Consider the following 24,543-nt stretch of genomic DNA (forward strand, 5'->3'; position numbering starts at 1 on the left):
TCTCCGCAGCTCAAAGGTTGTATTAAAAAATAGAAATGAAAATTTTTGCGTAACTAAGTAATTTCTTTTTTACAAACAAAACACCAAGAGAAAACGATAATGTTTGATCTGAAAAGATGCTTCGCCAAAACTGTGATCGTCCAATATTTTTATTTTCTTTCGCAATTTTCTAAACTTGTGCAGAGTCACGTTTCATAGAAGGGAAAAGGAAGTTATTATGCATTCAGTTTTTTTATTAGTTTGCATAATTTTTGATGTATACGCAAGTGGTTTGGAAAGCTTTAGGAAAATGAATAGCCTATGCGAGGGTGAATAAGATACCTTCAAAACAACAAAGAACTCTGTGAAAATATTTTTCCACACTGGTAATCGAACCAAGACCTTCAAACATGAGCAGAACAATAACTAAACCACAAGTAAGTCTACTAATGTTGACTAATGTTAATTCTATCTAGGTAAGCGTCGGTTTCCAGGGATTGTAAGAAAGTACCAGCTGCATGTATTGATTTCATAAATTTTTAATTCGAGTTACCATTGCACTGAAGAACTGGCTCACTTGAAGGTTTTAGTGTTCGGTTTCATTGATCAAATATTATTGTATTAACCTAAAAAAAAATATCTACCTACATAATAACGTGAAAACCTTAAAACGTGATTGCATGAAGATATATCAGTGAATTTATTAAAATAATATCGGACATGTTTGTTTATCACGCGTTAAATGCAACAATGCCTAATTATTTGTCGGCAAAAAGCTTGTATTAAAATTACGTTTTACAAAAACAATTTCGTTTATTTTGCCTATTTGAGAAGAACCTATAGTCAAACTGTACTCTACACTGGCATATATATGTGGCTACTGTAAACTATCGATAGCCAGTAATGATATCGATGCGATGTGACCACCACGTAATATATTATATATTGTGATAACTACATTTCCGTCATATACATAGCAATATCAATAGCAGACACGTTAATACCTCGGATAAATATGATAGATTACTGTCAATGGAATTTTGATAAATACACCATTTCTAATAATAATGGAAATAGTAAATATGGAGATAAGGCGATTCAAACAAGGAAATAACGTTTGGTAAGATAAGTTTATATAAATTTATTAGTTCAGAAACTAAGAAAGAATTTTGATTAATTAAAGTAATAATAATAATAATAATCTTTATTTTCCAGAAAAAAGTACATATAAGAAGTGACAAAAGTTTGTATTAAATTTTAGCTCCTGTAAGCTTATAATAAACCTGTGTTTTAGGGAGCAGTGGGTCTGATAATTTCAGTACCTAATAATCTCGTCTCTTGTTTTTTGCATGTGAACTACTATGAAACTTTTATTTAAAAATAATTGAGAAATGTCTACACAACCAATTTTTTTCACTGCATTATTAAGATGGTGCACCGGTGTTTTACATAAGTTTTGACAATGTCGTGTGTCGACGTACATCGAAACTTCATACAATTCTAGAGATAGAGAGATTATGTTTTATCTCACTCTTTAGCTGTTCCAAATTTCATCAAAACCCATCCAGCGGTTTAGCCGTGACCACACAACAGACATACTTACTCATTTATGACATTAGCACCAGCTGATCCAACATAGTAACCACACTTACCTAAAGAATGTGTCAAATATAGCGAAACCTGATGTGATGGATTGTACCTACGTAGATTGCGTAGAAACTTTTTGATTGATGAACGTTGAACTCTTGATATCATTGTTAGATTTAGGTTGAAGAAAGGGCAACAATTCAGTATTCAGATACCGCATCACGTATTTATCTACGGTAGCTTAGACAGGTCGCTAGAGAATCGTGAAACTCGAGCATAGGTTTAGAAAAATCACTATAACCATTAGCTTCAGCACTGATGAAGAATAACAAGTACGTAAGACGGACTCTGACAGATAAGAAATCTGACTGACTAAAGAGAAAAAGATAGTAGACAGACAGATAGATAGATCATGGAGTTAGTAGGTACTATGGATTTAATAAATACGTTGTACGGAGCACCTACTAATTCCATGAGATAGATAAATAAAATGTCAAATCGATAATGCTGCAGATTCAGTACATAAAATGCAAATCCTTGAAATTAAAATACTCGATATAATACAAATAAAAAAATGCATGATAATGGTATGCTGCAGCAAGTCGCATATAGGTGACACACAAAATGATTTTCATTAATCACCCTCAGTTGGTGTGGGTACTTTTGTAGGATCTTGTCTGAGTATATATTTATAAAGAATTATACTCGGTATTTGACAAAGATTATTTATTTAGGGCTGGTAAATCACGAGCAATACATTTAAAATACCAACAGCCAAGAATCGTCCATGACAGCATTTGTTTTTTAAAGAAAAAGAAACATCGCGCAGTCGCGAGCTCGTCGTCACAGCGCATGCGCGTAGACAACTTTGATATTTTATATAATCGCAATGTGTAATAGGAAAAGAAGAAATAAAATTAAAATAAGGTGTTTTAAATTATAATTTACTTTAATTACATAAATGGGTTGTTTGACTAAATAAATATATTAGGACCAATCACACAGATTGAGCTAGCCCCAAAGTAATTTTGAGACTTGTGTTATGGGATACTAACTCAACTATATACTAACTATACTATATTTTATAACATACATATATATAGATTAACATCCAAGATCATCCCGAGCCAATCAAAAAAGATTATTTTCCATCATGACCCGACCGGGGATTGAACCCGGGATATCTCGGTTCAGAGGCAAGCACTTAACCACTGCGCCACCGAGGTCGTCAAAATTAATCAAATAGTGCAATCAACCAAGATATACAACGTCACCAGACAGACCAGCACGGCAACTGTTGCTCACGATAAGAGCCCCGCTGGTAACGCCTCGGAAAACCGATAAAAATTGTATAACCTTATCCTTACTTATTATGAAATATAGTCCTCTGCCGCCGTCCTCTGCCTGTCTATGTCTGTCTGTTCGCGATAAACTCAAAAACGACTTCATCTTCCCGGGTTTTCACCAATTGATAGTGAGGTTCCTGAGGAAGGTTTAGGTGTGTAATTTATTATGTTTTTACCCGAGCGAAGCCGGGACGGGTCGCTAGTATGACTATATATATTGAGTACAATGTTCAATTGTCTCTTATGACAGTAAAAGTGCAGTTGATAAGGTGCTGGTTTTAAAGACGTAGTGTCGATGTCATATTACAGATACTTTTGGTATAAAATTTTACGAATGACGAAGTAGTTGATTCATGAACTTACTATTTTTGAGTGGAACATTAAAACAGGTAGTAAAAAAAACTACCTTAATGTTATCATATCAACAAGTATTAATACTATATACAAGTAAGTAAAGATTTGGTTCTTTGCCTTTTCCAGGGTTCCGTACCAAAAATATTTTGAAACTTTAATCGTTCATTTTAAATGTGTAATCGTAAAATATATTTTTTATATTTTATGTTACGGCTAAACCTAGAATTCCGGCTACACCTTGGTTTAGCGGCAACAAACGTATTATATTACTTTTTCTTTTGCTGTATTATACCCGTAAAATTCTACAGTTCATTTTAATTATTTCCCGTTACAATATCTAGTAGTCTTTTCTATTCTACACCTTTTAGGGCAGACATATGCATCACGTGTTGATATTTTATCGACTTGCATGCAACGCAAGCCACAATTCCATACAGTAAACTCTCATAACACAAGTCTCGAACTCACATTTATATGTGTAATTTGTATCTCTCTATCGGGATACCTGAGATAGGATATAGTATAATATAGTAGTAAGATTCCATATATCTAAATAGATATATGGAACCTTAAATGTATGAATCCGCCTCGCTCTTGGCCGATTCATTTCAAATTAATAAAACAAACGTCGATACAATTCGTCTATAAACCAATCGTCAAAACAAGATAAAAATATTTGCTATCTAATCTAATTTGAATCGCTGGCAAATCATTTGTTTTCGGGTCGTGCTTATTTTTAACATAGACGTATTTGGTGTTGCGAAAATAATTGTTCACTTTTATAGACAAATGGAGAAAAAAATTGTGACGCTTAATCTGAGGTCAGTGGAAGTCGAACCTAAGAAGACCGCTACAGACGGTATGTTTTTTTTTTTTTAATCGTCTAGATTTTTATTCATCTTCTTCATCATGTAATCTAAGGGGCTCTTGTCGGTGCAGTCCCTTCCATTATTATCTCTCCATAGCTAATACCTTCACTTCTTAATACGACATGACGCCCACATTTTCTTTAATTTGTCTTGTGCAACGAAGAAGAAGAAGGGACCCAGGAAGAACAAGAGGTATTGTTCTTCCTGGGTCTCTTCTATCTTTACTTCTATATAGGTATCTAAAGAAGGCATAGTGTCGTATCAAGTGTCCTAACATTTTCGCTTTTCTATTTTCAATATGTTTAAGTTTATTTTAATTGTCAGAGAAAATCTTTTCTGTCACCATTCTAGATGGTTTTAAGTTTATATTTAGTCATCTGCACGGATTCTTTTGTATATTTGCACGCCTGAGGGAATTTTAGGGTAAACACGACATTAATATGTACATTCATAGCAGCGCTTCTTTACTTCATAGAAATATTTGTTATATTTTAGAATGTTTTAAATAACGTAATCAGCTCAAAGGTTGTTGACATGCGGGTTTTAATTATTTATTTTTAATTTTTTCTGTGATTCTGTAGACACACTACAGCCAGTATTTCGTCCACAGAATTACAGAAATCATAATAATTATTCTTCAAAGTGGTATTCTTCATGGCATGGCATGGCATGGTAGGTTCTGCCAATGGAATTTTTATGTTCGTGGGGCATCAAAATCGGTGAAGTCGTTTTTGAAATATTCACAATTTTGTGAATTGTGAATATTTCAAAAAAGTCATCAACAATTTATTGTGTTCGCGTGGTCTTAAGTTCGCGGCGAACAACAGACTAGTCCAATCATAAATTTAAATACCACTAAAACGAGGATTACAAAGAGGCTATTTAATTTCTTGTCCGATTTTGATAACTTTTTTATTACCTATTTCTTTAAAAATTCACGGCACTTATAGTCTGTAGATATTACGTATTATTATTGTTATAAATTACGCATTTATCCGAATATAATAAAATACATAGGTATTTTCAGAACTGAATTTAGTAAAGTCAAAAATAATTCAGGTAGAATTTAGTAATACGAAATTTAGCGAAATATCGGAATAGAATTGTTTGTTTGTTTGTAATAACTTTATTGCACGAAAATAAGCACATTAATATAAATTAATACAAGAAAGATACATTGTACAACGGCGGACTTATCCCATATAAGGACCTCTTACAGTCAACCGGCGATAGGTTAAGAGGACGTGTATACAGTAGCAGGCCAGTCAGAACTAATAACGTACAACATGAACAGAGAAGACTATAAATTGTAAGAAAATAAATAAATATGCTATATATAGAATTATTAGTTGGTATATTAAAAATAGCCAATTAAATAACTATCAAAGAAAAGTACAGTTATGGATTTCTCGTATGTGCTGATGACTATCAGAAATATTAAACATGAACTACTGCATATTGCATTCTACTTTTGAAGACTGAATAATATATTAATTACCGTACCAAATTTGCCTGCAGTGAAACGCTAGGATTACTCTTTAAAAAAGTGTTTCAATTAAAATTTTCTCGTAGTCTCACTAAAAAATTTAAAGTTTTTTACCATTTTTCGTAATAAATTAGCAAAGCGGGCTTAGTACACGGTCTTAATATTTTTTAATTGTAAACGCTCTCGTATAATAATTTAGTAATTCAGTCTGCAGTTGCTTGTAAATAGAGAAATAGTGTGCATGTGCGGTCGCCTCCGTCGCTCAATTTAAATGGCAAATAGACTCAACTAATGTGATTAGGAAATATTATACTGTAGTTCCGTATTCATTTACACTAGGTATTTGTATCTCTCATGGTCTTCTTTCCTTCTATTGATCACAGCCTCTCGCTCTAATTACCTATAAGTATTTTTTTTATATATTTAGCGATGGATGATTCAATCTCTTCTTCATCTTCTTTGTCGAGTTAATTATACTTAATTATAACATAAAATCAAATACAAATCTCTGAAAGCAAACTTGTGAATTGATTTCAGATTTTTCCTGATTTTTATACTGCTTCTTAATCAAAAGGATTGCCTTTTGATTAAGAAGCAGTATAAAAATCAGGATATTAATATACAGTATAAAAATCATGCAGTATAGAAATCTTCGTTCTTTTCGAAGTTTTTTATAAGTATTATTAACACTATCAATATTATTCATAAAGATCAACAGAGGAATCAAGAATCAATAAACACGAAAAAATGCATATAAGCGGCCAACCCAGCTAAGTTAGATTAATTATTATGGCAACCCAAACATGAGTGTTAAATTAACATCAGTCAATTTGCTGCGAACAAGCTTTAGTCGGCAACAGATGTTGAAGATTGAAGTTCATTCACACCTGGATGTTTTGATAAACTGTTGTGTAAAGCTTTAGATAATACTGGAATACTTTAGAATAGTGCTTAGAAATTTTTCATAAAAGTTTTATATAATGTTATCCCTTTAATCCATAGCTTTGCGTCTTATTTGTTGTGAGATATATAGGTATAAAATATACCTTACAGCATGTTGAAAAGAAAGTCGAACTATGTACAAGTTAACCTATCTACAGGTAACCTACCTGTAAAAAGTTTTATATCTAAGTCTTCATAGAATGCTAATACGTATTCTTCTTACATATATTCGCAAAAATATCGATTTATAGACAATATATCAGCATCTCGATAACAATAAAATTTGGGTTTTTCCCAGATTATTAATTTATTTCCATCTCGGATTCAGATACAAACATATTATTATGTCTATAACACATACAAAAATGTGCAAAAAGAGATATAAAGAAAAAACATTATTAGATTAAGTGAATGATATAAATATAAAATTGTATATAGAGGGAGTTTCTTTAGTAGCCATAATACTGTTGTGCATGAAAAATATTAGTAAAAAGATTTTCAATACAAATATGAAGCTTATAAAGATTATTATGAAATAAAAAATAACTTTCAAAATATCTAAAATTACTCGGTAAAATTATCTGACCGAAATTCTATTCGGTTTCTACATTCTATTTTCTCAAATAAGTATTATCAATATGAAAATTCAGAACTGTATTCGTTGCGTAAAAATATTTTCACTTTATCATGGTATTATGTATACGAATATCTCGAAAGTCGAAAAAGACCTGGTTCCTTTGGCGCTGTCTCCACGAAGAAGAGAATAGCCGCGATTCTCTCTCTCGTGGAGACAGCGCCTTTCCCATCCATTATGAAAATGAATAACTAGCGTTATACATTACTAATGGGCACGCACACGTTAAAAAAATTTGTACACTCTTATACTACGTACGTGCTGCATAAGGATTCGGTGCTGCGTAAGGTTTCAAGAGCTTTATTGGCTATATTAATAAACAATTTACCCTTCCCCACAAAGAAGAATGGCATCATTGCCCAGCTAAATTTTAAAGTCACTCTGGTCCACCAGTGACCCAGTCTTTCATTTCGATCAGACAAGAACGAGAATCCTCTCACGGGTCTACTGGAAGAGATTTCATTTGAAATAAGTAGCACCCTTGTACTCATTTTTATAATGTAATTTATATTTTAAGTTACTTTTACTATATACATCACTACATAGTATAAAACAAAGTCGCTCTCTCTGTCTGTATATCCCTATGTATGCTTAAATCTTTAAAACTACGCAACGGATTTTGATGCAGATTTTAAGTGTATTGTGTAATTTATTATTATTTTTTACCTGAGCGAAGCAGGGACGGGCCGCTAGTTGATAAATAAATAAATAAATGAAATGAACCTGTTAGAAATACACGAGAAGAAACGAGACAGAGCGCTATCATCTTTTGCGCCATCTACCACTTTGTATGAGATTAGCCGGATTAAGCCGGGAAGTTGTATGGAAATCTTCACTAATCTGGTAACACTTGTCTGTCATGCATATAACGCTGGTGCGGGGAAAAGAAAGATAGATAGAGAAAGATAGATAGATATAGTAGAAAACGTCAAAATCTACTACTATTGCTAGTACTACTATGGCTATTTGCTAGGCTATTTGTGGTCGGATACACTGAATTTTCTATGTAGATAGCCTGATAAATATCATTTTGTATTTTTTTTACAGCGGAACAGATATCAAGACTAAGGCCATCGCAGTCTCCCATAGCGATTTCATTGCAGCGATGTCCCACTTGGACCTCACTGGAACCCTTGAGGTTCCAAGGGTATTGGGACAATGAGTCCAAAGGAGTTCTCGTCAATACAGGGTCCACAGGTAAGTTTGTTTTTAATTAATAGATAAATATTGATGTAAATGAATAAATTATAATGCTTCTCTTAATCCTAACTTCTAAATGTGATAGTACCTTAGATAGTTTCGTTTGTTACCTTTTCAAGCTCACCTACGCTACGAATCTTCTTGAAATTTTGCATACTTGAAGTAAGGAGAAGGACATACATCCCGGTAAAATAACTGCTCACGTAGGAAATCACGCGGGCGAAGCCGCGAGCAAAAGCAAGTGTAATAAATGAATATAATAAACAAATCTTCTCTTATATAATATATTTCTATAAGTAAATATTTGTACCTAAATGGCTATTAGTTACTATTTTGGTTATTACATTAGCCGATAATCTTCCAATCAAATAAATAAATATACCTCTAACAATTTGATTGCCACACATTTACAAGTGTACGGTTAAAAATTTTTGGTACACACAAGGAAACTTTTGGGAAACATTCCTGTAATGAACTTTTTATAGGCAAGGTCAAAAGTAACTGAAACTGACAATTCATTGCAAAATTAATTGGAAACCCTAAGTAATTAAGTGGAATTTAAAAAAATCTTTCGTGTCTGACCCGGCTCCCAAAATCTCCAAGCTAAATTTGTAAAGTCGAGCGCTTGGCAAATTATCTTATGAATCTTTATGACGCTGTAATAACGGCTAGTTTGCAATAAATGTGCTCTTGATTGTACGTAATCGTCGTTGTATTAGATAAATATCCTGAACTAATTATTGCTATGTATTGATACATATTGGTCTAAATTAATTAATTTGTTTGCTTTCCTTCGAAAAGAATGTTCGTTAAATTTTCTTTTTTTAGCTGTATTAACTGTTGAAATTATGAGATCACAGATGTCTGTAACTTTTTATAATTTTTTTCTGGTCTGCGGGACCATATTGAGCGCGGTCAGTCGTTGGAATATTCCATTTACAACCTTTCAAGAAAAGTTGGGATCGCGTAAACATTTCTGAGAACCGCATATTTAGGAAACTCCAAACATACTTTTGTTATGAAGAATATCAATCACTTGTGAATTTGTATTTGATGTTACTTTAATAAGTAAATAACGCGAGGGAAATCTTTATGATGTACAAAGTTGAAGTGAAAGATATGAGGCGATGCCCTAAGGACAGATCGAACGGAAACGGTCCAAGATAAGCAGCTGTACTGGAAAAGTCGTTTAGTTTGAGTCAAATAAAGACAATAATACATACTTATTACCATTATCGATTTTCACTTCGTGTATCGGGTACTGCTTGATAGTGTTAACTCATGCCACATGTCATAGGGAAAAAATCTGACCCCTTCAATTTCTACAACAATAAATAAATATAAAAGGACACATGATTTTTTTATTTTGATGACTATTCGTATAAGATATAATGATCTTAGATACCCATATCTATGACCTAACCTCTTCTATTACTCAATTTCGGCGCTATCAAGTTTACCTACTTAATTTTATTTGCACCAGTCAACTTTGACCGCCGTCATGTACTTTACGTTTATCCCATTCCATTTCCCAACCCATCCTCAATGTCTTGGATTGAGGTTAGACATTTTAGTCGAATTTTTGACGGACTAAAGCCCTCATAACTGATGCCGATATTTTGTAGTTAGACCACGCGAAATGAGTTTGCAGATGCAGCGTGTTCGTTCAAAATTAAAGAGTGCTGTGTATCGTTTGCTTTTACAGTCAACGCCTATGGAAGTTATATTAGGCACTTGCCTAATGAAAAAAATCTGTAATATCGGATGTCAGTCATTTTACGTCTACCTTAGCAACCGGTGCAAATGCGCCGGTAGTAAGCCAGTAGTAAAACAATTTTGCAATTTCCTATTTAAATACCTATAGAATATTACAAGCCTAATTTATTTTTATAGTGTCTTATTATTTTGACATTATATTTTAAGTATGAGAATTTCTTCATACAAAATACATTATAACTATAAAGAATATTAGTTTTTGTGAAAACTCTAGAGACGACCACATGGTTTAATGGACGCCGGACTGCTCTACACTGGAGGTCCCGGGTTCGATCCTCGGTCAGCTCAACATGGAAAATGATCTTTTTCAGATTGACCTGGGTCGTGCATGTTTATCTATATATGTAAAATTTTATAGAATATCGTGAAATTAGTATTCCATAACACAAGTTTCGAACTTACTTTGGGGCTAATTCATTTTATGTGATTTTGTCCATATATATATTTATATATTCGAAAAGAAAAATGTTCAACTATAATACAATTACAAATAATCGCGTTAGTCTTCCTCAAAAAAGTTCACACTTGAAATACGGAAGCCTGAAAAATGTGGGAAAACAATTGTTACTTCTTCATAAAATACGATCAAGTAATAACGACCACGTGTTCCTAAAGAATCGGGAAGTCAACACGATTATGTTCAAAGTCAATGGCAAGTGTTTTCTGATAATGGCAGTCGCCGATAATGGTATTTTTTAAAACGGTTATGTAAGCTTAAATCACTGATATTACTGATAACATTCTCATTTGATTAGATAATGTCGGGAGTTAAAAAAATGGTATTTGTTTATCTGTTTGGTTTGAACTCAAATGATTTCATAGCGTCAATCCCAATCCTAACTAATATTATAAATTCGAAAGTAAGTTTATTTGTTACCTCTTCACGCTTTATCCACTCAACCGATCTTCTTGAAATTTTGCATATATGTAGTTTGAAGTATGTAGAAGGACATTGGGTATGAAAGGTATTTCATCCCGGAAAATTTATGCGGCCGAAGCCGCAGGCGAAGCTGCGGGCGAATTTCATAGTCGTATTCCTCATAACTGAGGATCGTGGTTATTCCGTGGAATTAAACATACACACTTTCTTGGCATTAATGAAGTGGTTTTCCACTGCGTTCTCCAATTCACACACAAGTTAATAATCACTCTGAGTGCAGGTTTCCTTTCGATGTGAACCTTCACCGGAAGTGGTGGTCGGTGAAAACTCTACACATAAGTCAGATTGGTTTACACGCTCATGTGGCATGAGTAAGATTTGAATCTGGGACCATTCGGTTCGGTGCTAATAGTCAATAATAGTATTCTCAAGAAGAGTTGACGTCAGACAGGCGGTTGGTCTTAAGATCACAGTCTAATATTCCCGGGTGTCTTAGCATTACCGTCCTAAGGAGAAAGATATGTTAAAATCTCTCCTCTGAATCTCTCCTCTGGAATATGAAAAGAAAATCAATTGAAAACCCTAGTCTATAGGTACACAGTTTTGGTAAGAAAATTGTTGACGTAAGTCTGTTAAGATTTTACCTAAATAGCGGGTAATCTGTTTAACGAAGCAGACTTCAACGAAACTTGACAAGGACTTAACTGAAAGGAAATAAGTGACATTTTAACGCTAACTTGAGATTCACAGATAACTATAACAAATTTTAAACGTTTGCGCTAATTGCTTCATTGTTAATTGTTTTAGTCGTCTTGTGTGTCCTGTATTTATTTACACCGATGTAAAAGCTGATAACAAGGCTGCGCGAGTTTGCGCTTCATTTTTCACTGTCGAATCTTCAGTGAGATGCAGACGATAACCATATCGCATTGTGATATACATTACTCGATAAGAAAGACGGGTAATCAACCTGTCTTTCTTATCGAGTAATGTAATGTCTGTATGTATTAGTTAACACTGTCGTCAGATTTTATTCAAATCGATAGTGAATATTACTAGTTTTATACATTTATTTATTTTACAGTGAATCCTTACAGTTACCCAAGCCGATGCTATTTTTACACTATTTACCCTTTTATCTAGGTATTTACAAATGACACATTTTAACTTTACTTGCAATCTCATCAATGATTTCTTTAACACTTTCACGTCATTTTTTTATCTGCCAAATCCATATGTCTCACTCTTCCTCTCCATCCAACCGCATTATGTTCATTTAAGTTACCTATGTCTACAGCCCCACCACCACTTCAAACTTCTTTTATACTACCAAGCATGCTGCATGCTTGATAGTGTAAAAAACCCTGACGGATAATGTTCTTTTTTTAAAACAAGAGCATAATAACAAAAAAAAAGAATTTTTCTCCTTTTTAGTGCCAGTCGCAAACTAGTAAATCATTAAAAGGACTTAGAAATATTTTTAAATAGCCGCCTACTCGTAATATGCACGTCTGCAACACCAGGTGTAACACACGCGCGTTGTCGACTTTGTGATCAATCAATTGACCATTACAGCATACTTCACCTTCGACGCGTCTGCTATCCGACCCAAGCTGAACGGTGGGCCGCTCCTTGGAGACTATATCTTCGAACAGATGCACTTCCACTGGTCCGTCGATGATTTTACGGGCTGCGAACATGTGCTTGACGGTCACGGGTGAGTAACCAAAGAATACTAGAAATAAAACAAAAAATTAAAATTCTTTATTTAAATTTTGGATAAAGAAGAAGCGACGGATCAACCGTCTTCACCGCAGTCTTTTCTTCAATTGTCAAACGTATTTTAAATATATAGGTTTATATATAAAATGAGTAAATGAACATTATTTATAATAATAATCAATAAAATAGTGTTTGCGACAAGCCCGATTCGAAGCAATTTTGTCTGATATTGAATTAGTGTGATTTGTTCGTATTTATTTTGATTAAAATTTCGCTATTTCTTAACAGATACGCAGCAGAATGTCACTTCGTCCACTACAATAGCAAGTACCAATCAATGGAGGCAGCAATCGGCTTCCCCGATGGTTTAGCGGTTGTGGGCTTCCTTCTTGAGGTAGTGGACGCACCAAACCCGAGTTTCGACAAGCTGGTCGAAGGTCTAGAAGTTATATCGAAGAGAGATCACTCCGCCCAGATCACTTCAGGTACATCATAATAATGGAAAAATACCATGTATAATTTTAGGTTCTACACTACTCGTGTATAGGAACAAACCACTCAGCATGTAGAGGTAGGTTACCTAATTTTTGTGAGAAATAATTATAGAAATTCAAAAACGTCACAAAATTTATGAATGAGTATAAATTGTTATATATATATTTCTTTTATCTATGGTATAAATAATGATCAAATGACTATAATAGGGGATGAAAGTTTGTATAAAAATCATGACTGTTCCGCTTTCGCAGAGTTTAAAATAAATATTTTTTTATAAAATCTTAATTTTTCATCATATATTGCTGGTTTTTCAACGATAAATAAAAGTATATATTTATAATTGTATATTTCATACAAACTATGCAATGTTCATTCATTCTGAGATCGAGGCCGTAGAGCCACGATGCCCACGTTTAATTCTTGGATAATTTTGTGTTTTGATATTTCAATGATAACGCATAGCTAAATAATTTAACTAAGGGTGAGTTGCACCGTCAAATTTGACGTTGATTTAAACCGGCGTCGCTGATATTTACATAAAATGGCATACTAAGCGTTCTTCTGCGCACATTCAACCCACCCTAATACATAACTTATTCGATAAATAGTTTCAAGGTTTATCTAAACGCAGACACTTGTCGTGTGTAGAACTTTTAATTATCGGTTTGATTAAAATATTAATTTCAATGTTATAAAAGTTCACGGTCGTCTCAAGATCATATTAAATATTAGAATTTGCATGTAACTTCAATCGTGTGGAACTTGCTATTGTTATCTCAAGTTCTAATTCGCCTTTGATGTTCTATTAAACTAGACCTTCATTGTTTTAAGTCCGATATAATAATGTATTTAGGATAACTTACTGGCTATGTTAACATAAAATATTAAATTAAAGTTACACTATAGGGATTGCAAAGCCTGAAATAAAGACTTTATTTATACATATTTACTGATAATCATTAACGAAAACGGAAGCACACTGACATACGGATTACAATTGACAGGCACAATAGCATTCTAAAGGAGGGTTGATGTCAGACAGGCGGCCGCTTGTAAAACCACAGTTGAATCTACAAAATTATAATACCTATGCCATTATTTTGTGTGTGTAGTTAATTATACCACTTTTTTTTCCAGAATCCCTTTCATGGATGAACCGATCAGATCTGTATGAGGGTAACTACGTCACATACAAAGGCTCCCTCACAACACCGCCATACACGGAATGTGTCACGTGGATCATCTATGAGAAACCAGTGCAAATCGGCAGTGAACAGGTGAACTTTAATTAACTAGTTGTTCGCCGCGAACTTAGACCTAGCGAACACAATACATTTTTACAAAATTATGAATATTTCAAAAACGACTTAACAGATTTTGTTGCCCCACGAACATAAAAATTCTGTTGAGAGATCCTACAACGGACAAGTTTCTTTTCAAAACTTGTTGTGTTGACAACGACAATTTTGATTTGATTCAGTTTTGATTCAAGTATCTGTTAAACAATTTGATACTGGAACGGTGAAAAATATTGCGGGTCGAACGAATTGTTATCCAGAGAAATTTATTAACGCGAAATCAGGTTTCCTCGCGATGTTTCTTCACTCAATCTATTTGAACATCAAAATTTACTTTGATTTTGCAGAGATTTACTCAATAGTAATAGGTACAAAAAAGGTACCATTTTAAATTTTCCTTTACAAGGCTCCTCACAACAGAAATTTCGTTAGTTAATTTTCTTGTACAAATTTTATGGGAACCGTTACATAGTTCTCACTTTCAGAGTCAGTATAACCTTGTATATTATAGAATGTACTTACATGCGTTTGAAAATGGGATACTTAGATTTTTTTTATGATGAACCCATACTATTCGTTTTGCCATTACAATCAATGAAGCGGTGGTGGTGTAATGATTTAGATGCCCGCCTGTGGATCGAAAGGTCTCAGGTTCGTATCCTACTCGTGTCATATGAGTTTGTATACCAATCTGAATCACGTAGTATATGTAGTACTCAAGCAGTATTCAAGCAGTACTCAAGCAGTATTCATACACCACCACTTGCTTCTGGTGAAGGAAAACATCGTGAGGAAACCTGCACACTGGTGGACAGTTTAGTTCCCTAGTGTGTATGTGACTACCTGCTACCAGACGGCTGTAAGTAGTCGTGAAAGTCACGTCAGATGCCTTTAGGCCACAGAATAAAATCTGACATCAGCGTTAGCGATAACACACTCGATATGATGATGATTACAATCAATTTGCCATCAAAAGTGGTGTATCTGGAGCTAGATTAGAATCCGGTGCAAGCACAAAATTTAATGTAGTAAAAGGTGGCGAATTAACTTTCGTATTTCGATTTCGAAAATGAGGAGTAGGTGTGGCAACTTACTTAAGTGGCAAATTGACACAAACCTGTGTCTTGACAGAATATTGTTTATCTGTCATTTTTACTATCAGATTCTGATGGATTTCCCCTTAAATCAATTATTTGAGGTTTTACCACACATTTAGCATGAGTTGCTCCAGTCAACTTTGATGTTGACTTTGAACTGCGCGCGCCACTGACGCTGACGTTTAGACAGAATGGCGTAATTTGCGTATTTCTGCGCATGTTAAAGTTGACTGGTACACTACTGAAGCCTCTATTATAATTTTTTGTTAAGAACTCTTTTTACTTTGCTTTTACTGGTATAGCATACTAAAAGTGACTTTCGTTTATGATCAATTTATACGTATGTCTAAATGACTGTTTGCCGCCAATGCGCAGTTCACAGTGCTCCACGGAACCGTGAGATTGTATTGTTCGAAATGTGTCTATCTCTTTATTTTTATAACTTAATCTGCAATGTAACTAAACTTAAGCCGGCTTTCTTACAAACCGACATTTTTTTATAAATGTACATATTTCGTTTTGTTATGACATTTTTTGTGTTTAGCATTTGAAGGTTTTTTCATGCTAGAAACTAAAAGAACAGACTAAATTAGAAAAGAATATTTCATTAAAAAAATAAATTTTATCTTGAAGAAATATGGCACTCATTAAATATCCCATTCCATATATCAATAGTGGATACTTACAAAAATATATGCAATTTTATTTATGGATACCGTGTGCCCAGTTTTACGTAGCTCAATCTGCCACTATTTATGAGATAGTGCGTATAATTTTATTTCATTTAAATACGCTAGACCGTCGGTTGTCGACTTAAAGTTTCCTAATATTTTAATTTCGGACACTCTATTAACAAATGCTCACTCTATGCTCACTAAACTCCAACTGTGTTGCCCTCAGCTGGGACTCCTAAGGCAATTGGAGGGGATGGACAGCAAGCCAATCGAGAGAAATGTCAGGCCCACCCAGCGGCACCCACCTGGGCTCTCAGTCATTTACGTCAAACAAACCAATCTGGTTAAGTCCAAGATATGACCCATTTACAATAAATTATGGTTACGAAACTATGTTTAATTTTCACCTGTCTTAATAGTTTTATGGTCGTTTCTTTTTCTTTTTTTTTTACTTTTAGGTAAAATCTAAGTACTAAAGGTAGGTAAAAATAAAATAATAAATATTAAATTAATTTAAATAAAAAAATGACACTAAATCGCCGTCGTCGTGCGGTAAAGTTCCCACAAGGCAAGCGACATTTCCTCTTTGTATGGCCAAACTTTTTTTTTTAATTTAATATTTACGTGTAAATATATTTTTATTCTAAACCCATGTAATCTATTCACCAAAACACCAATGTTGAGAGATTTGGCATTGTTAGACTAGGTATTGCTTTTTGGAACTACTTGGGTTCCAAAAAGCAATACCTAGTCTAATGGGAGATGGAGTGGAGAATATCCAGCAGTTGAATGGATTGACAACGTTATTAATAAGCCACACGATACAATCTAGAAATAGTGATGTATGCTGACACTATTCTGATATAAAATAAAAATTTATAAAGAGAAAAAATTAAACCACCATTTAGGGAATTCGGTTTTAATTGGTCAAAAATAGTCCCGTTAATTTTTTTTTTGCAAAATATTTTATCACACATATTCACATAACACTTATTTACATGATGACATCAAACTTTTTCGGAACACGATTTGAAGATATTTTCATTTAATTTAAATATTACAATTATACAATTTATAGTCATTGAACTCCAATAAAACACTTATATTATAATTTTCATAATAACAAAACAATGAATAAAGTACCAAATATTTCTGTATTGAATACACTAAATTGAAAAATGTTTACATGAAAATTTAATAATAATCAATGCTCAGTATTTTTTTCTGCTGTGATAGAAATTTCCTAGGTTCGAATTCTACTCTTATCACACACACGAGTTTGTATACCAATAGTAGTTTTACTAAACATGAGTAATTATTTAATTGGAATGAGAACTCATTGATCACCGGCACTTGCTTCCGATGAAGGAAATATCGTGCGGATACCTGCACACCGGTTGACAATTTAAGTTCACTAGTGTGTATGCGATTACACGCCACAAGATGAGGTAGATCATTGTAAAAGTAACGTCAGATGCCTTTAGGCGAGTTGATTAAAATTATAGTAGTGTCAGCAATCAACAAATGGTAATTTTCAAATAGACTTTTTAATAATTCTTTACATTTTTCTGAGCTACCTATATATTTATAAAAATATAATAAATAATTTTAAATATACAATTCGATTTTTTTTTAATTGACAAAACTTATTATCAATAAGTTTGTTTTGTTGCTACAACAGAATGCATAGATATTTGATTCATATCAAGCCAAAAGTCAAAAATATGGAAAATGAAAACTGATAACAAAGAAGTAATTTTATATAATTTATAGCATAACAAATAAGTATTTAAGTACTATTACATGTAATGAGCTGTATCGACACTTCTCTATACTATAAATAGACAACACCTACAATTTACCAATAACGTCTTTAAAATAAGTACAATATATTATAGTGAGAACAATTTTATTTACGACATACCTAAATAATATTTTTCACAACTTTCTTTTTATATTTTCCTGTAAGACTTTCAAAAAACTGCATATATATATGTATATATAAAAAGAACAGAGCAAAATGTATCTATGAAGTTAAAAATTAATATAATTTCAAAATTTATTTGCGATAACAAATTGAGCATTTTAAATTACATTAATTTATGTTCAAAGACATATTTATTCATCCTTTTATAAAACAAAAATGTATTTTTTATAAAGGACCTGCAGAATTGCTGTACGAAAGTGTATTTTCTGCTCGTAATTGAAGCAATGTATGAGATAAATAACAATGACCATAATAAACAAATATAACAATAGGTAGTTGCTTTCTATAAAATCAAATGTAGAGACGTATTTACAAAATGAAACACAATAAATGTCGCTTTAATTGATCAACTTTATTATAAGTTGTTGACTTGCTATCCGTTGACGAGAAAGAAGACGACAAACAAACATTAATACTTTCAAATTGAAAATATTAGAATGAACAATTGATTTTTACAAGTAAGATTGCAGGTCTTGAGACGATGTTTCCTTTCAATTACGGTCGATTATCCTAATCACGGCTTGCTTACAGCTAAACCCAGTTTCGCTTTGAGGTAAGTCTACATCAACAAGGACTAAACATCAAACTTGTTTGTTCAGTAAAGATTGAATTACATCGAAGAAGTTTCTCATCCAACTAACCAAAAGTTCATCTTAAGGCGCACACTAGCCCCATCATCACAAAAGAAAGTTTCTGCTTCGGTGCAATATTTATTACACACGCAAAATAAACTCATCCGAACATTATGGCAAGAAATATTTAGTATACTACTCGTATGGAAAAAGTTTTCATATGCACAGCGAGTCGTTATCCATCTATAGGTAAGGTCTGTGCCCCAGCAGTGGGGACATTTAAATGGCTGTTAATGATGATGTTGATGTACAGTGATTAATTTTTGAAACTTATTGAGTCTGATATCGTATAAGTAAGCGAATGATACATTAGTCAAAATTATGTATAATAGTGTTGTACAATAGTAGGTTTACCGTGTCTACCCAACGACAATTTTTTTTTTTTAATTTTGACTAAAGATCCAAAATTACTGTTGCAAAACTACAGTGGACGAAGTGGGGGTTAGCATTTCATTTCTCTTCTCACCATAGAATCGATTCGAAATGAGACACAGCGAACCAATCACATTGCCCCGTTGTGACGCAACGACAACCACACTGCGAAGTCATTGGTTCGCTGCGTTACACTTTAAATCGATTCGATGGTGAGAGGTGAAAATGCAAACCTGCACTTCGCCCTCAGGTGACAGGTTTGATTGTAGATAGTTGACTTCGAAAACTTGCCGCAAATTCAGAATTAATTCCGTAGACAGTATCATCAATAAATTTATTTACCTATTAAATTAAGATACATAATTGTACCTATATATTTGTTCACGTCTGCAAACAAAATATAGCCGCATCACTTGTTTGCAAGATATGTAATAACAAAAATACTGAGAAAAACTATTTTTTTATTTTCAAATTTTGTTTAAGTTGTTTTTAACGCGTTAATTTCAAGAACTAATGAAAATATCACTATATTTCATTTTCTTACACTACGATCACAAAAGTTCGTTGAAATTTTTCTCAAATGCTTTTTCATTAGCCTTTATTTGTGTCCCACTGCTGGGCAAAGGCATCCCATTTTTTTCTGCTATTGATTAAATTTTATCATATATTATGAATTACAACTGTTACATTCATTTCTTTTCGATTTGGCAAATTTATTCAAAGAAGCAAATTCATTGACACTGCTGATATTGTGATAATTTCAATGCGATATAACAAAAATTAAATAATACCTAAGTACTATGTACCTTACACTTCCTAAAATTTGATCAACAATATATGTATACCTAAACATTTATTTACATCAATATTCTTGCGATTATATTTACAATAAAATATTTGTACACTTTCTAAATTCACTTAAAACATTTAAGAACAATATTTACAATTTAATATTTCTAACACTCGATTCAAAATTATATTAAAACCACTATAATTACAGTTCAATATCTGAGTCCACGATTATTTACACTTTTCGCCCGTGAATGTACGCTGAAACAATTAATGTAAATGAAACGACAATATTCTTGAAGACAATCAATTCGAATGCCGGCTCCACACTGCGTAGTTTGTGATTTGCAATGAAAAACCAACAATGTATGTCGAATCCGTCATGGTTCGGACTCTTCCGCGATAGTGTTGAGTCCGCATAATGTGTATGGAATTTTAGACTCTCATGTAATGATCCAGCTTATATTTGGAGCTATGAGGGAATATTTTTTTTACCCTTCGAGCCAGGAGATAATAAAAACAATTGAACAACATTAGCATTGCAATCCGATATGTATGGAAAAATCACACAGATTGAGTTGGCCCCAAAGTAAGTTCGAGACTTGTGTTATAGGTTACTAACTCAACGATACTATATATATTCTATAATATATAAATATATAGATAAACCAAGACCCAGGCCAATCTGAAAAAGTTCATTTTCCATCTTGCCTTGACCGGGGTTCGAACCCGGGATACCCAGTGTAACAGTCCGGCGTGGTGACCATTAGGCCACGATGGTCGTCAAAATTACTAAAAGGTTAACGAAGACATTGATTTGTACATATATTGTTCCACTTTGTTTTGCTTACCGTCATAGTACGTGTGGTGTGGGCACCGCGGGCAGCTAGCAAGCGAAGGCGGTTTCTGCAATGGGGGGTTTGGGGGTCTCCGACACGACAACCGCGGCCATACGACTATTGCATTTCCTCTTGAGTCTCTGAGTTCCTCGATACCTGTAGAGCCGTATACTTCAAGGGGATTATCGTGGCTGTACTCGCAATGTATCCAAATTATAGTATGGTTGAAAATATTTGTTATTTTTTCTTATTTTTTTAGATCTATGTCATGGAGACAGTGTACATAGGTTCATATGTAGCAAGTGTCAAGGACTTAGGTCTACCATTATTCGAGTTTAATCATAAATCAAAATTTGATCTAACTTAAGATTCATAAAAATCAAATTTATAAGTTTATCTATACTATTATTATAAAGAGGTAAGCGTTTGTGAGTTTGTATGTTTGAGACGGGTTATCTCCGAAACTACTGAACCGATTTCAAAAATTCTTTCAGCATTAAAAAGGTACATTATCCAATATTGCTATAGGCTTCTAATAATTAATAATAATCAATATTGTTACCATTTGGTCTAACTCAAAACCAAAATTAACTTACCTAAAAGCGACAAATATATCTGTCTCTTAAATACTTATTAGAAAGGAAAATGGAATTGACGTTTCTATACCATTGTGCACAATGGTGATTGTTCACTGAGATTTATATGATAAGACGGGATTTACACATTCTTAGGTTCCTATTGTTAGTCCCTCTCTAATCTATTATTTAGTTGGTTATAGCTAAGAAGATTCAGTAACACGACGCTTAGGTTTGTCTCTTTCTTACTTATCGAGTGACTCGTTAACAGCTTCTTTGCATCACGAGAAAATAAATCGTTTTGAGTGTGTGAGTTTTAAATTCAAACATCGATAATTTTTCAAGAAGACGCAGCAACCAAACACAACTGTTGGATCTTCTTTCCTACTGCGAATTCTCTCACCGCGTCAACATTTCCCTAATCTCAATTTAGGGATATTCAAGGCAAGAGTGAATGGGCATATATGTTCTTCTTCTTCGAGTCGAAATAGCAAACAAATTATATTAATTTAGACCAGCACGTAGCCACAGCAATTAGGCATATTTTGAGCCCTCGTCTTTGCTTACAATGGAGCAAGATTGAGTACAAACTATTGATTTTTTTTTTAACTCACGATTGGTTGTCTGCTATCTTCTTTGCGTATCGATGTTCCATAAGTGTGGTACACGTTGACGTTAACTCTAACCTGCGTAATAGCGCCGCGCGTTTAGATACGTGTAAAATGTAATTTTAAAAATAATTAAGACATGAGTAATTTTCTTTGCAACGTACATTACGTTGTCGCGCGCATGTTAAAGTTAACGTCAAAGAAGACGCACACTTTTTATTCAAACTGTGCTCTGTGTTATCAAAGTTGTCATTGAAAAAAATCAAAATAGATCAATATATCACTTCAATAATTACGTTAACGAGTAAAAACCTGATCTGGATCGACTGCCCGACTGGGACACACAATCAGGCGGCGACTCAGGCGCACGCTTCCGTCGACGGAACACCTCACGCCACCGGCACAAGATCGCTGTGCGGAAGTAGGTCCGGAACCTGAGATAAAATACATCAAACTCTCTCTGTCACTCATATGAGCTATGCTTCTAACACAGGTATTTGTATTAAACATTCTTATTCTGAAATGCATTTAAGTATGTATTTTTGTTAAAACTATTGAGCACATGTTAAGAAAGAAAAAATATGTTGGTATACTTATTCAATAAATACTATCATCAGTGCCCTGATTAATATAGTACACTATCAAGAACTGTATTCAAATCGAAAAAATCATATTATATGTGTGTTAAATTATATAAGAAACCACCAGATATAAAACTGCGAAGCGGTAATTATTTTTTAAATTAAATTGAGTTATTTGCTTATGGATAATTGTTTTTAACGCTTGCTGAATGTTTAAAATGCATGGCCATCTAAATCAAAAGAGACTTTGTGGCGACTAGCACTTAAGTCTTTATTGCCGTTGTTCTAATACAAAACAACGGCAATAAAAGAAAAAGTTCTAGTCCCTTTTGATTTGGACGGCCACATTTAAGTTCTAGTTTATTTAATATCAATATCATTTAAAAAATTTGTAATAATTAAACATGGAAAAATAAATTGAAATTAAGGATGGGTTGCACCATCAATTTTGACGTTACCTTGAACGTGCGGAGAAAAACGCAAAGTACGCCATTATTTATAAACGTCAGCGATACCGCGCCGGTTAAAATCAACGTCAAATTTGACGGTGCAACTTGCACTAACTGGTTGAATATTGACATAATATAATTGATTATTCGGAACCTGGGAAATATCACCCATATGACCTAACACGGTACCTATATTATATAAAAAGGAGATTTCTTTCACTTATACTCGTAACGTTGTAACAATAAGTATGGCTATACTTATATTTTGGCGACTTGAAACGAATTATGAATAGTTTTTCGTATTCCTGGCTGTGACGCTCCGAGCCCAGAATAAATTTTAAAAAATATTAATTTCATGACCCTTTTTGATAATCAAATTCTTTTAATATCAAAATAATGAAACTAAATAGTCCCAAAAACCACTCTCTCTCATCTCCACGCAAACATGTTGAGGTTGAATTTCACAAGCGTTTGAACGCGGCGTGTAGCATTTCATTAGTGTTCGACTTTTTTTTTTTAATAAAAAACATTCTTTCAATTAAACATTTATAAAATTAACATTGTACCAGTACTTTACTTGTTTATAAAATGGGATAATTAAATTGATTACTGTGTATGGTACAATTTAATAAACACTAATGACAACGGAGCGGCGGAAATTCTCCATTGAAGAGTTATATCTCGTGTTCACGGTTGCTTTCGGCGCTGTGAAACCGCGATCTTCGGAGTTGCGTAAAAAGTCAGATTTCGGATATTCGTATATAATTTGGTAGCCTGCCTTATAAATAATTTCAGATAACAATGCAACATTTGATTATAAACAGTCGGATTCAGTGTAATGAAAATCTCATGAAATATGGCACGTTACCTTCGTATTGTTTCAGGAATTATGAATCATAATAAAACAAATAATATCCACGCCTTTTATCTTCCCCGGGCAGTACAAAGCCGAAGTTAGCCTTACAAAATCAACAATTTTATGCCAGCTCCACAATGTCGCCCAACTGACATATGCCGACGCAAATGCGTTAACATTGCGTGGTTACTATAAGTGCTTTTATTTATCGTAATGAAAAACCAACAATGTATACCGAACCCGCTAAAGATTGGCGAGCTGTTTGACGGCATTGTGGAGCCGGCATTACGCTCGTTCGTGTCGACTCGGGGAAATTTCCGCAAAATAAACCTAATTTATTATCAAGGTCTTTTCCACCTTTAATGTAATCTGCGCTCTACTGAGACGTCTCTGACAGGTTATTTTTTTCTCTTCACTAGTCATCGTCTATATAGGTAGTATAAAACAATGTCGTTTCCCGCTGTCTGTCCGTATGTATACTTAAATCTTTAAAACTATAAAACGGATTTTGAT

The 24,543-nt window shown here is 33.5% G+C and overlaps 2 protein-coding genes across 8 annotated transcripts in view; one reads left to right on the plus strand and one right to left on the minus strand.

The window, feature by feature from the left end:
* Nucleotides 1-871: 871 nt before the first annotated feature.
* On the plus strand, nt 872-16,732 carry CAH3 (Carbonic anhydrase 3). Of its 3 annotated transcripts, XM_053747903.1 has the most exons (8): nt 872-1,099; nt 1,195-1,279; nt 4,052-4,125; nt 8,245-8,394; nt 12,629-12,770; nt 13,064-13,260; nt 14,411-14,550; nt 16,569-16,732. In XM_053747903.1, exons 3-8 carry the CDS (start codon nt 4,056-4,058, stop codon nt 16,701-16,703), a joined length of 834 nt encoding a protein of 277 aa, XP_053603878.1. In that variant the 5' UTR covers nt 872-1,099; nt 1,195-1,279; nt 4,052-4,055; the 3' UTR covers nt 16,704-16,732. The 3 variants fall into 3 exon arrangements, with proteins under 3 accessions (XP_053603878.1, XP_053603877.1, XP_053603876.1); XM_053747902.1 differs by lacking the exon at nt 1,195-1,279; XM_053747901.2 differs by lacking the exons at nt 872-1,099; nt 1,195-1,279 and having other exon boundaries at nt 1,358-4,125.
* A 1,661-nt stretch (nt 16,733-18,393) lies between these two features.
* LOC128671524 (tachykinin-like peptides receptor 86C) overlaps nt 18,394-24,543 on the minus strand; it is a 52,840-nt gene continuing 46,690 nt past the window's right edge. For 2 of the 5 annotated variants that reach the window (XM_053748045.2, XM_053748041.2), the window contains 3 exons: nt 22,457-22,578; nt 20,974-21,132; nt 18,394-20,383 (listed from right to left, as the gene is read on the minus strand). In XM_053748045.2, coding sequence (XP_053604020.1) covers nt 20,358-20,383; nt 20,974-21,132; nt 22,457-22,578 — 307 coding nt within the window. In that variant the 3' untranslated portion in view covers nt 18,394-20,357. Of the gene's footprint in view, nt 20,384-20,973; nt 21,133-22,440; nt 22,579-24,543 lie in introns of all 5 variants that reach the window. The other 3 variants (XM_053748042.2, XM_053748044.2, XM_053748043.2) reach the window with 3 other exon arrangements.

The sequence above is a fragment of the Plodia interpunctella genome, chromosome 7 (genome assembly GCF_027563975.2).
Source record: "Plodia interpunctella isolate USDA-ARS_2022_Savannah chromosome 7, ilPloInte3.2, whole genome shotgun sequence".
Taxonomy (NCBI): Eukaryota; Metazoa; Arthropoda; class Insecta; order Lepidoptera; family Pyralidae; genus Plodia; species Plodia interpunctella.